Here is a 12,497-nt window from a genome sequence, read left to right on the forward strand (position 1 = left end):
TTTTATTGTGTGCAACATATTTTTCTAAATAACACTAACAGATGAAGAGTAAGAATTTGACCATGCGCTTAATAGACCACTTTCCCTTTCTGTTTACTAAAATCCCTCTTTTTTTTTTTTTTTTTTGCCAGCTATTTTCCCTTTAATCTTCATCTGTACACCTGAACAGTTATTCCTCTCCCCATAGACCCCAAAAGATACAGCAGTCGGTAGCAGGTAGAGGTTTTGTTTGTATAATACACTCACTAGGGAAGACATGGTAGAACTATATTTTATTCAAGAAACCCCACACATTCTGTCCTGTGGTGACCACAGGCTTTGCTAAGCCATAGATATCAGCAAATACTGGAACAAAATACAGTGTATCGGATTGAACCAGAGCGTTTAAATTCTGAGTTACAGTTATAATTTTCAGGGAAGGCTAGTTTCAGAGTTGCATCACAGTATCTAGTACAATGTTGTGCAATGTAAGTGGCAGAAACAGAAATGGAATATTGGTCCTAATAAAACTGAAATGCAATGACTTTTGTATGACATTTAAACTGTCAAGACAACAATTCATAACATTCTACCAAAGGCAGCATATAGTTACAAAAATACTGGTCCAGCATCTTGTTAGTGGTGAAGCAATATCCAAGGTGCAATGGCAATGTGCCATTCTTAGTGAAATATTTTTTAAAAAACTATTTTTTCTATTTTCCCCACACTGATACTAGCTGAACACCAAAACTGCTATGACAACCTGAAAGTCAGTAACTACTTATCATGTGTATTGCACCAAATATTTATGCAAAAACACATATTCCAAGTTGCAGTATAAAAGAAGCAAAATCTAATAAAACTATGAATATGCCAAAAGACATTTTACTGCAACTGATCTTGGATGAGCAGGTTGCAACATCTGTTGGGCTTTAAACAACTGTCCAAGCTTGTCCATTCTATCCATTATCTTAAACTTAAGGATACAAAGGTAAAAGACAAAGTCCTTAATATTGAGAGCAGAATTAAATCACTTTATACTCCTCTCCATTCACCCATAAAATAAAAATATTCCGCCCTCCTCTCCTCCCAGTACCCAGGTAATTTCAAAGTCAAGCCTTGGAATTACCCTTGCTCAGATATTGCACTATAGGATGTGCATTATATGCATTATAGGATTCTACTGATTCCACCTATAAGTTAAAACATATAGTATGAGGGTGACCAAAACTGCTGGAGACAGTAGACCTGCTTAACTTGTGGAGGTATCCCAAGAAACGTGCATCAGATGGAGACACAATCTAAATGGCAAAGCGTACTGCAGACTTGGCTGTGGTCTGGACTTGAGCCAAAAATACATTAGCCTGCCTGCCATTTCCTTCAAGAAAACAGCATCAATTAATATCTTAACCAAAAATGAAGTTGAGTAAGATCAGGTAACCATGTCACATTCAATGTTACATCCAACAACACGGAAATGAAGGAGTAGCAGACAGGAATATTAATCATATTTTCCTTTTAATAATAGTTTTGTCAAAAGTGTAGCTTTGAAAATCTCTACCTAGTTGTGAAAACCTGAAGAAGCTGGGAAGCAACCTCACTTTGAACAGTACAGTTTAAAGCTGTGGCTTGGCCTATCTGCTTTCAAACTCTCCAGTAGCTCTGCCAACCTTGTAACTAAAAGGTACCGCCTGGAAATAAAAAAAAGTTAGCCTTTAAAAGTTGGTGAATGTTGTATTGTAGCAGCCTAACTCTGACTGAAGAAGAAAGATGAGATATTTTTATACAGTAAACGAAAGACAAAGTCAACTGAAATCTTCAGAGATCACTTTAAGTGTATACAGTTTGGATTCTCATCAACATTTAAAACTACCAATCATAAGGTTGCCACCTTACCTTTTTCTGGACTGGCACACCTGATTTTAAACAGGTTTTCCTCCAGTCTCCCAAGTTTCTGATCCTCTTATCCAGCTTTCTGCTGTACTGCTCTCCCACCTTCATGCTGAATACCGAGTCAGTCCTGCCTTCTGCTTTTCTTGGCAGGAGGCAGAGCAAGCTTTTAATTTCGGTAGTCAGAGTGACAGAACAACAAAAGCACAGCAGATAGAAGAGCTTAATTCTTCCCCAGGAAGAAAATACATTTGGTTCAACAAAGGGCTGCAAAATCTTCCAAAGGCACCTCTTTCCCCAGTTTTTGCCTGAAAGCAAGATGGCAATCTTAATTGAAAAGGGATGCTAAATCTTTTAAATAACTTAAAAATTCATTTTTATATAAAGCAGCAAAAACATTTTTCTCTGCAGAAAGAGAAATGTTAACAAAGAAACACACCAACATAAATGCACTGTTCATAAACTTCAGCTAATTTAATTTCACAAGAAAGAAAAATGTTAGGACTATTCTTTAACCTCATCAGTACTTTCTGAAGAAGATTCTTTGGCATCTTCAGTCTCTCTGTTGCTTTTCTCTTTATTTAGATTTTCACTTTCTGATTTGGTCCCATTAAATAGAGAGTTTTCACCATTTACAAACCCATTCTCTGTGACTTCAGCATCAATCGCTTCATCAATCTTTAAGTCCCCTTGCTCTTCCACATCTTCTAGGTTTCTCAAGACAATAGGGAGTCTAGAGTCTGCCACAGTGTTCTCCAACAAGGCAATATTGCTCTCTTCGTATTTAGGAAGCGGAGCTCCATCTGCCATTTGTTTGGTATAATACTCTCGGCTAGCAGCTGCACTCTTCACTGCTTTCTCCAAGATCTCTTTTTCACCTAAGCGCAATTTGATAGCCATTATCGCATGTGAAGTGAGGTCATGGGTCTCCAAGAAGGATTTATCATCCTGTTTGAAAAGAAAAGGCAAGTTTGTTAGTAACAACCAACACAATAAAAAAACAAAATCCCTCAACTTTTCTCTCTATGTGTTAACAATAAGTGACATTGAAGGCTGAGCCAAATGGACATATATGAATGAGGAGGTCTGCATGGAGTCCCAGTGAAATTTGTCAAGAATTCATAAAGAAGCCAAAAATTTCTCCACATAGATCAGCCTGCATAACAAGCAAAGTCCGGAGACTTTACAAATATATGAAACATATAGGTTCGCTTATACGCTTGCAATAGTAGCACATTGCTTTGCAGTCTGGAGAATGCAACTAATAGACAACAAGTTGAAACCCATTCCCCATTTTACTTGCAGAGAAAAAGCAGGCAGCCTCTATTCGGAGAATCAAAGAAAAAATACATTAACAAAATTACATTAACAAAATTTTCTTTTTTGCAATCTTATTTGACTTTCCTTAGATAATGCAAATCTGTTTCTACACATTAAAAACTACAGAACTAATTATGTACTAGCATTCAGATTAACGTTTGTAAAGACAAGATGGGGGACAAAATATCTTTTCCTACAATCATAACACAGAACATTTCAGACATTTAAATTACATATAATGATAATTTTACCTCCACAGTTGTTTTATAGGTTTTCAAAAGAAGGGACGCTCTGGCTTCTAGGAATGTCCAAAGTTTAACTTCATTGTCCCAGCTAATGGGAAACTCAGAGTTCCCCAGAGTGAAGATTTTGTCAATGGCATGCTCGCCTATCAAGTGTTCCTTCAGCTCTTCTGCAATAAATATAAAACCAATCTGTTAAAAAACAATCTCCTCATTCACTTTGTCAGTTGACAAACTGCAGAACGATTTACTTTCAGTAGTATAGCTTTGAGCTGCTAACCAAAAAAAAAACAACCTCAAATAAGAATTATCAGATATGCTGGTTATTTCTAGGTTTCTCCTCAAAGAGGCAACTGGAAGTCTTGAGGCTAGCAGCAAATGGACCTTCTCCTTCACTCAAAAATAAAGATACTTTATATATCATAGCCTCTCACACATAGCATAACTCTGTGACAGTGAGACAGAATGTTTTGTATAATACTTGATCAACGAAAGAGAGTAATTCTTTAAATACTTCAGTGAACTTTCTGATAATAAGAGGAACAGGCCAGAGAGGTTGCAAACAGCAATGGAATTATTCTTCCTATTGTTCTGGTAATTTTTCTCAGTAGCAGAAACTCCCTACAGTTGGTCAGAAAAGACATCCATCAAGCAAACCTCACACAGAGCAAAAAATGTTTAATCAGCTCCTTGACATTACACAAATTCCAATAATCTTTTAATTACCAAATTTCACTCCTGCAAAGCAGATACCACAAACTTCACACATCACTTGCATGTAGTTTCTCAATAAAGTTTTCCTATACAGTATTTAAGACATATGAATAATCTGAGCACAATCATATGTCAGAGAAACGCAATTAAAATGTTCACTAGCTATATTTTCTTCTCCAAGCCAAAATTCACCCCCTCATTAGCATCCTAAAATTTTCTTTACTTGAATTTACTTCCCTGAAGTGATCAGGCAGTTGGACTAGATGACTGTTGTAGGTCCTTTCCAATTGAACTATTCTATTCTAATTTCTTAATAAGTTGTAAAAGATGGATGACAGGGTACAGTGGAGGCATGACACTAAATAAGGTAGGCTGTTTTTATTAAAGAAAGCAAATAGAGCACATGCAAAAAGTTAACAACTTCAGTATTCCTACTCATATTAAAATCCACATCATCTGCACAGCATCCCTAACTGCAAGGGAATTCTCTCACTGTCATGAAAAGCTGTCACATCTATAACCTCCAAAACTGCATCAAACCAGTGAACAGCTATTACAAACATTTAATCAGAAGTTTCACATGCACAAATTAGGTGAAAACTTATTAATTGTACACATATTTCCCCCCAAAATAACCTAAGAGAAACACTACAAAGACATTTTGCAAATACATAAGTTGGTTTTATATTATGAATTATCAAAATATTGAAAATATTCATCTTTGAAATGTCTCTTCCACATTTCTCTTACAGTACAGAATATTTCAATTCCATACCTAAATGATTCTAGCAGTGATGGCTAATATGCTTTTAAGCATGTAAACCCCTAAGTCTCACATGATCTTGTTCTGTGAACCATTTTTAAACCTAAGAACTAAAGATCAAGCTCCAAAGCTCACTCATTTACAAGAGCCTGGGAGATTTAAAAAAAAAAAAAAAATTGTATCACCTCATGCTTTAGGAGTTCCAGAAAGGCCTATGTAATTGAAGTATTCCCTCAGACAACACGGCCAAAGATTGGGTTTCTCACTAGCTTACAGATCCCTTTTTAACCTCAACTCCTCAATGTTTCCGATCTTCTAGGTTAACGTTTTATATAAATGTCTATCAAGTCCTGCATTTAAAAAAATGAAACACACACACAACCCCCCAAACAGACATAAGTTAGGTTATCTTTATAAAACATCTTACCTTCACTCATACAAAACACTCGAAGGAAAGCCAAAAGCTGGGCAGAGATTGGAGGCTCAGTGGCATGCAAAGCAAAAACACTAGAACTAATAAAAGAAACAATCAAACAACAACAGTAAATGCAAGTTCTATTGTCATACCTTTGAACTTATTTCAACATAAAAGACCTTCAAGTATACAACAAATGCACTGTGACAAAAGTAACTTTTAAAAAATTTGGTAGTACTAGTTTAAACTGAGGAAAAGCTTCCCTAATCTGTATCCGAAAAGAACAATTATCTCTACAATTTTACAGTTACAATTAGTTTTATACGGCTTTCTTAATAAATTCATGAAAATGCAATGTTTCACGTCTGCTGCTCCTAACAGTACCCTCTGGACTGAAAAGACTAAAGGAAAAGGCTGTGGTTCACATACTGAGCATCGTAGTATGTCTGCAAGGGATAGGAAAGAAAGAAAAACCACAGATTGCTTCAAATTAATCCTTGCTCTGTTTTTGTTCAAACGGTTATTAAAGCAAAGGCTTTTTTCCTTATATATGTTCTAAATTAGATGATAATATAGCTCAGAGAACTTCTGTTAATATTATTACAATAACTTTAATTTGCTATACAAACAGAAGAAATATTGCACCTAAGAAAATTATCATAGAACAGCTTTATATATGCTCTACTGGACACTATATACTTCTGAAATGTTTTTAAAAAGCCATGGCATTGTGTTTTACTTACGTTGGGATACCAGCACGAGCTAAGACCTCTGCCTTCATAGCATACAGCCTGTCACTTTTACTCACGCCAAGCTTTATTTTCACTCTGTCATGTGAATTATTATCAAAGAAAAAACCACTGTGGATCACAAATTCAGCGTTTGACCGGGTGCCATAAAAAATGTAAATCTAGAAGGATGAAAAGAAAAGTGAAGGGACAGGAAAAAAGCTTAAGATCAGCTCACAAAACTGACATAATTTGAAAGTTATTTCCTGAAAGAGTTACTGAGTACAAGGTATATTTGGTTATAAAAACCGCTTTGTTTTCTGGTGTCGATTCAAATACAGTATATAGTGTGGCAATATACTTTAAATGTAGATGTAAACATATCCATGTAACTGAGAGACTTTAAAAGGAGAGAAGAGGTTCTTATTCTATACTTAAAAAAAACCAAGCTTTGTTTTCTCACACTGTCATAAAATATCAGTATATGGAAAAAAGCTTTCGAAGTTCTTATGCCTTTTAAAGGCTAAAAAGTCTGAGACAAAGAAGGCCCATTAAAAGAAATGGTGTTTCTGGGGTCATTTTCCCCCCATATGTCCACCCAAAAGAGTAACCTACACTGGTGATGGATCAACTTTGTCTTTGTTTTAATGTTACCTTAAGGCATGCATGCATATACCAGTATATCATACAGAGATATCTGATCTGTGTTCAGCCAGTATTTATTTTTGTGTTATACTCTGAACTCTCTATCTAAAGCACAGAGGTTACTTTAAGTCACATTAAAAACAAAGTCCCTAAATAAAACCTGCAAAAAGTGTTTAATTCAGGACTAGGCTGTATGAGGTACATGGGACAAGAGGTCAGAGTAGCAGTTGTCTTCTCCTTTACCAAGAGGATATTTTCCCCTTTAGTTTGATAACAGAATTGTCAATCAGAAAAAGTTTCAACAGTGACAGAACGTCCTTCTTAACCTTAGGGTACAGCAACGCTCTGGATACCTGTAAGCTTCCATTCCTCTCTATCTGACAGAGCAAGGCACAGTGTTCTAAGGGCTCAACAACAGTAATGATGTCCTTTACTGCTTTGTTTTCAATTTTAGATTAGAATTATTTATCCTAAGCACTAAATGCCTAAGAGTCATATTAAATTATAGGAAACATTATACTGTAACACACTTGTATAATGAGCAAATTACATGCCGAGATATGTTAAGGCAGTGGTTAAGGAGAGAGTTGCTAACCCTCTCAAGTTTCGAAACTACTGTGATACATCTCACATTAAACTATCACGTGTAGATTACACAGTATGCTCTTACACTCTAAGACTGTTTTACAAAAAGGCCAATTAAACAGAATTAGAAAGTTCCTTTATTCAAGGCCAGTGTTTGATAGATTCTGTGGACTTCTGCTGCCTCACATTTTTTAGTAGTAAAAGAAGGGATCATACAATCTTCCTGCTGAAACTGTAAGAAATAACATCTGCACAGTATATTAAAAGACTGAAGCATTATATAATTAAAGTGCTTTAATGATGTCGATAACAGTTAAAGTTTGCACAGATATTTAAAAAAAATCTGACAAATAGCATACAAAGTGAAACTACTAAAATAAAATCGAAATAGAGGAAGCCACTATAATTAAAATAGAGGGAGCAGCCAGAACAGCTATATGACACATCCATTGCCAGCTGTGGAAAATTATAAATTGGATCACTTCTGGAAAAACTGTGGACCTCTTAACTCATCATACTGGTATTGGAAAAACCAGCAAATATTTGACTACCATAACAAATTTTAAGAGCAACACAAAAAATATACAATCACTGTAAACCCCAGCATAGCAATGAGGATAAATACACCTCTGGAAAGACATACTTAAAAAATTTTTTCAGACACATCTTGGTTAAAAAAGAAGATAACAATACGCAAGAAAAATGAAAATAAAAATATAAAGTGTAAGACTGGCAAAATAATATACTGAAGGTAATAACTCAGAGACTGAGTCACAAAACATTTCAGGATGTTTCATGTGTTTTTCTGGCCATGCTGACTGCAGTTGCACAAGCAGTAGGAAAAATGGAGCGCTACTACACTTGAGGGCTTTGTCTGGCTGCTGACACAGCACAGGAACTCTTCTACCAGAGACTTCCTACACTCCTGGAACCACTGTCTTCAATGCATCACTAGTTTTAACACTCATTTTTGTTTCTTAGCAGTTCTGAACAAAATACTGGATTCTGAACTATTCCATGCGTCTTTGCAAGACTCCAGTGCTACATCCTGTTTCAAGATGAAGGGGTACGTACCTGCATACATGCCTGTGTGAAAGGGAGGGAGTATATTTTGAAGTCCTTTCTCATTTTCACTAAGCATGGGAATGACAAGGGTAAAATGACTGGCAACTATACTGCATTTAACCTCTTGTTAAATGAAGACTAACAAGAAACATAAACCAATAACATTAAGAAAGACTCTACAATTTGTTACTGCAGACAGTGATACCCCAAATCTAAAATATATTAATCTCTGATTATGGTTTTTTATTAATCTCATCCAAAATACCAAACTCACTGTCTGTGCATGTGCATTTACCAGTGATTAAACATTTCAACTAGTTCTCTAAAATATGAGGAATCAAAACTCTCCTAAAGTTGGGGTCTACCAAGCGACAGAAAATATTTTATTTTGAAAAATGTGCATTTACTTAGTTTGGTAGTGTTTTCACACAAAATTAGCTCAGCATAATAAAATTCAGATGTAGCAAGGCTTCATCCTCACCACTCTGCTATTAAAATATTGTAGGGAGTTACCAAGTGTCCACAAAACTTAATTAAAGAACAATTATGTAGATAACTGTTCATGCTACCTGTTCTCCAGCCTTGAAATCCTGAAGCGCTACACATTCACACCGGTCATCTTCTAAATTGTAGCCTGTAGTGATCTATCCAAGGAAAGAGTAACAAAAGCACGTTTAGCATTTTCTATTTATCTCTCCCACCACTGACAAAACATTGTCCTAATGGAAACAGATATTAACAATAGCAATTGCATACATTCCTTTCGCTGCACAATATAATATAGCTGGTAGTGATTGTTTTACGATTCCCGAGCAATATCTTTTTAAAAATTCTCTGCATTAAAGAAATCTAATGGAGGAAATAACTTACCTGAAGTGAACAGAAGGCTCTGAGGAAAGTACCCTCCATAGACCACAGACAGTCCCATGCTAAAGCCGGCAGCTTGTTATAAAGTTCTGGAGCTTTCAGTCACTCCCATGAGGCCCAAGGGAGCAAGGCACTGACAGCTCTATATGCTGTGCTTTATCCTTCAACTGCCAGCACATTTTTGATCTCTCAATGAAAAAGGATTAGATAACTGGATCTTTAGGGGATACAATCTTCAGAGAATTATAATTTACTTGCAAATAATCCCTTTATCTAAAGTTAAGCAATACTCTTAAAATGCTAAATGGATTTTTTTGATGGTAGCAATGGAAGAGGATAAACTTTCTTAACAAACCTGTACTTCTTTAAAAAAAATTACAAACCTGCAAAGTGGTCACACAAACAAGTAAAGCTACCCTAAAAATGTAATACTTTTTTAAAGTGACAAACAGTGTGTTCTTGAGTAGTATTACCAAAGATGCAGGCACAGATGCAGCCACAGGATGGAACATAAACTACTGAACAATCAGGAAGCAACTTTTATGGTAGGTATTCTGAGCTCAGTACTGACAGAGCTAACTTATGGAAAAATATGCTCTGGGCCTGAGGAAAAACCTAGAAGCAGCCAAAGATTCTCTCTCAGCCTTTGTAAATGAAAACACACTTGTTTGTAAGCTGACACGTGAGTTGTGATGTACCCTTATTCCCATCTTGGATGCAGTTTGTCCAAAGATAGGACTCCATGGATTATTTTGAAAGCTTGGTTGATGGTTTACATGTTAATACTTTTATGCTGCTTGCATTGTCAAACATGCATTTGTCAGCCAAAACAGTGCTTTCAAAGTGAGCACGGGGAACTTGTGTCTGATGCAGCAAATCCAAAATGGCAGCCCCAAGCACGGGCAGCCTGGCCCTGCAGAGGCTCGCAGACCTGCTCTGCATGCGGATGCCACCTCTTCAGGTCTATTAATGGGTTTGTGGTATGCTGAGATCAGAAGAGAACATGCGAGTCACGCAATACTGCAAAACACAGGCTGTAGTACTTGAACACAGAATTTCCTGCATGTTCACTATGCTGGACTGAACAATTATTAAGATCTCTCCTTTAGAAGGTTATCTAACCCTGAATTACAGGTTACAAGTGCTAGAGGATTTACCTTTGCTATGACAAATGTACCTTCCAAGTTGAAATAGTCATCTTCTGAAAAACTGTTACTTCCATTCAAAAAAAGGAAACTCTTGACCTGTCCTGAAATTTTCTTAGTGTGTAAACTCAACTAAATACTTCTGAATGTGAAAAGTCCACTCCAGTCTCTTGAAATGCCTGTGGAACAAGAAGCTTTCAAGGACTGGGAAAATTCCAGTATGTTAAGAGAAGAATTCTGTCAGTTTAAGCATGCTTCCCTAGAGTACTGCTCATTTTTGGTATTGTTTTTTATTTTTGCCTTTAAAAAAAAAAAAAGCAGCAATTCTGAAAGGCTTTTCTATAAAGCATAATGGAGTGCTAGACTCTTATTTCCTCTTTCTTTTAATAGCAGTCATGTAAGAGAATTAACAGGGTGTTTACTTCTCTTCCCACATGATAACTGACAAATTGCATCCCTTCAGTTTTATTTCTGAAGCAGACTGATACATGAATTTCAAGTTGTGTATAAAGCATGCAATAGTCTGCTTGGTCAGTGATTAAGGATGGACCCAGCCCAACAGGCAGAACATAGCTTATTCAAAGCTCTGTCAGAACTGGTAATCAACCTCTGACTGTCAAAATACAATCCCACTAAAGAATAACAATGAGAAATGCATGAAGACAACCATTTTGATATAGTTCTTAGAGGCAGGTTGATCTAATTAATAGTGTCAGAAGCAAGAAAAAGCTGGATGGACCTAGCTCCTGTTAAAACCCAAAGAGCATTTTATTATCTAGCTCATGGAAAAGGGCCCTGTGGAATAAAGCAAGAACAGGGATATAGAGTAGCTGATTGACTCAAGAAGTATTTCAGCACTACATTTGGAATAGACTAAACAAGGGCACATACAATGCCATCTTTTGTTTCTTACTTTCCTGCAATGAAGAACAATTGCCTTCATGTATTTTAAAGGGATGTGCTATGATTAGAGCAGAACCCACCCTCATCTCACTCTACAATAATATAAACTACAATACAGACAGCTTACAGTTATCTTAGCAGCTTACAGTTATCTTAGCAGTTTTTTCCCCCTATTTCTACAAGGAAACTAACACACAACAAAAATAGGTTCAGTAGCTTTTCTTAGCCCATCATCAATATTACAGTTGTCTATCCTTCCTAAATCTATAACCAAACCATTTTCTGTAGAAATATGAAACAAATGAGTGAAGTCTGTATATACATACAAAATATTTAAGTGCAGAATCACACACACACACCCCGCCTCCTGCCCTTTAGGATACACTTCAGCATAAAAAAATGTTTCCAACCCTGATATACTACTGCATTAGCAGGTTTGGCTCCAGAGGCTGGCTCCATATCAAACCCATTGTTAAAGAGCATAATAAAAATAAAAATTACTTTATCAATTTAAATAGAAGTTTGAATGATTAAAACAACATAACTAGCTGCTCTTTTAATATAGGCTACTTAATTTTTTCCCTCCCAGAACCTTAATTCTCTTCCTCTTTCCTCTAATCCCAACTTTGAAGGCATTCATTAAGAGTTGTCTAATGAATACAGACAAGTCTCTGCAAAAGCATCTGAAAGAGATGCCCAGCAGGAAAAGGGTACAGGAAGTACTGATGCTTGCAGCTAAGACTTATATTACAAAAATATACATTTCTGAATTTTAAGCAATTTTCTTTATATTGGAGACTCACACAAACTTTATTGCTAAATCAAAGTTATAAGATTGCATAACAAATAGTGAAAGGCATGAATCACTGTTAAAGAACAACATGTAATCACCTTTTAATAAGGAAAAATAAACAAATAAAAAACCCCAAACACTTGCAACTCTGTAGCCTAGCCTACCATGCTGTATTTGGTACAGTCATAGTAACAATAAATTAGCTAAATGTCAACTGAAAAGCAACTTGCTTTACAATTTGTTAATTTAAACCAGGCTTTTCTTATACCAACAATACTAACACATGCTGCTGTCCTAACACTCTGGACAACTCTACCACAAAAAAAACCAGATTACTTAAATAGTATGGTCACATTCACTGCTTACAATAAATAATACTATCTACTGGGTAACACAATTAGAGGGTATGAATTCTGAAACGTACAAGAGACTAAACACATGAG

The 12,497-nt window shown here is 36.0% G+C and overlaps 1 protein-coding gene across 3 annotated transcripts in view; it reads right to left on the minus strand.

Annotated features, from left to right (window-relative positions):
* Positions 1–254: 254 nt before the first annotated feature.
* SETD3 (SET domain containing 3, actin N3(tau)-histidine methyltransferase) overlaps positions 255–12,497 on the minus strand; it is a 62,245-nt gene continuing 50,002 nt past the window's right edge. For all 3 annotated transcript variants that reach the window (XM_074825080.1, XM_074825082.1, XM_074825081.1), the window contains 5 exons: positions 8,916–8,990; positions 6,067–6,233; positions 5,336–5,421; positions 3,441–3,601; positions 255–2,817 (listed from right to left, as the gene is read on the minus strand). In XM_074825080.1, coding sequence (XP_074681181.1) covers positions 2,374–2,817; positions 3,441–3,601; positions 5,336–5,421; positions 6,067–6,233; positions 8,916–8,990 — 933 coding nt within the window. In that variant the 3' untranslated portion in view covers positions 255–2,373. The remainder of the gene's footprint in view (positions 2,818–3,440; positions 3,602–5,335; positions 5,422–6,066; positions 6,234–8,915; positions 8,991–12,497) is intronic.

The sequence above is a fragment of the Strix aluco genome, chromosome 4, assembly GCF_031877795.1.
Source record: "Strix aluco isolate bStrAlu1 chromosome 4, bStrAlu1.hap1, whole genome shotgun sequence".
Classification (NCBI taxonomy): domain Eukaryota; kingdom Metazoa; phylum Chordata; class Aves; order Strigiformes; family Strigidae; genus Strix; species Strix aluco.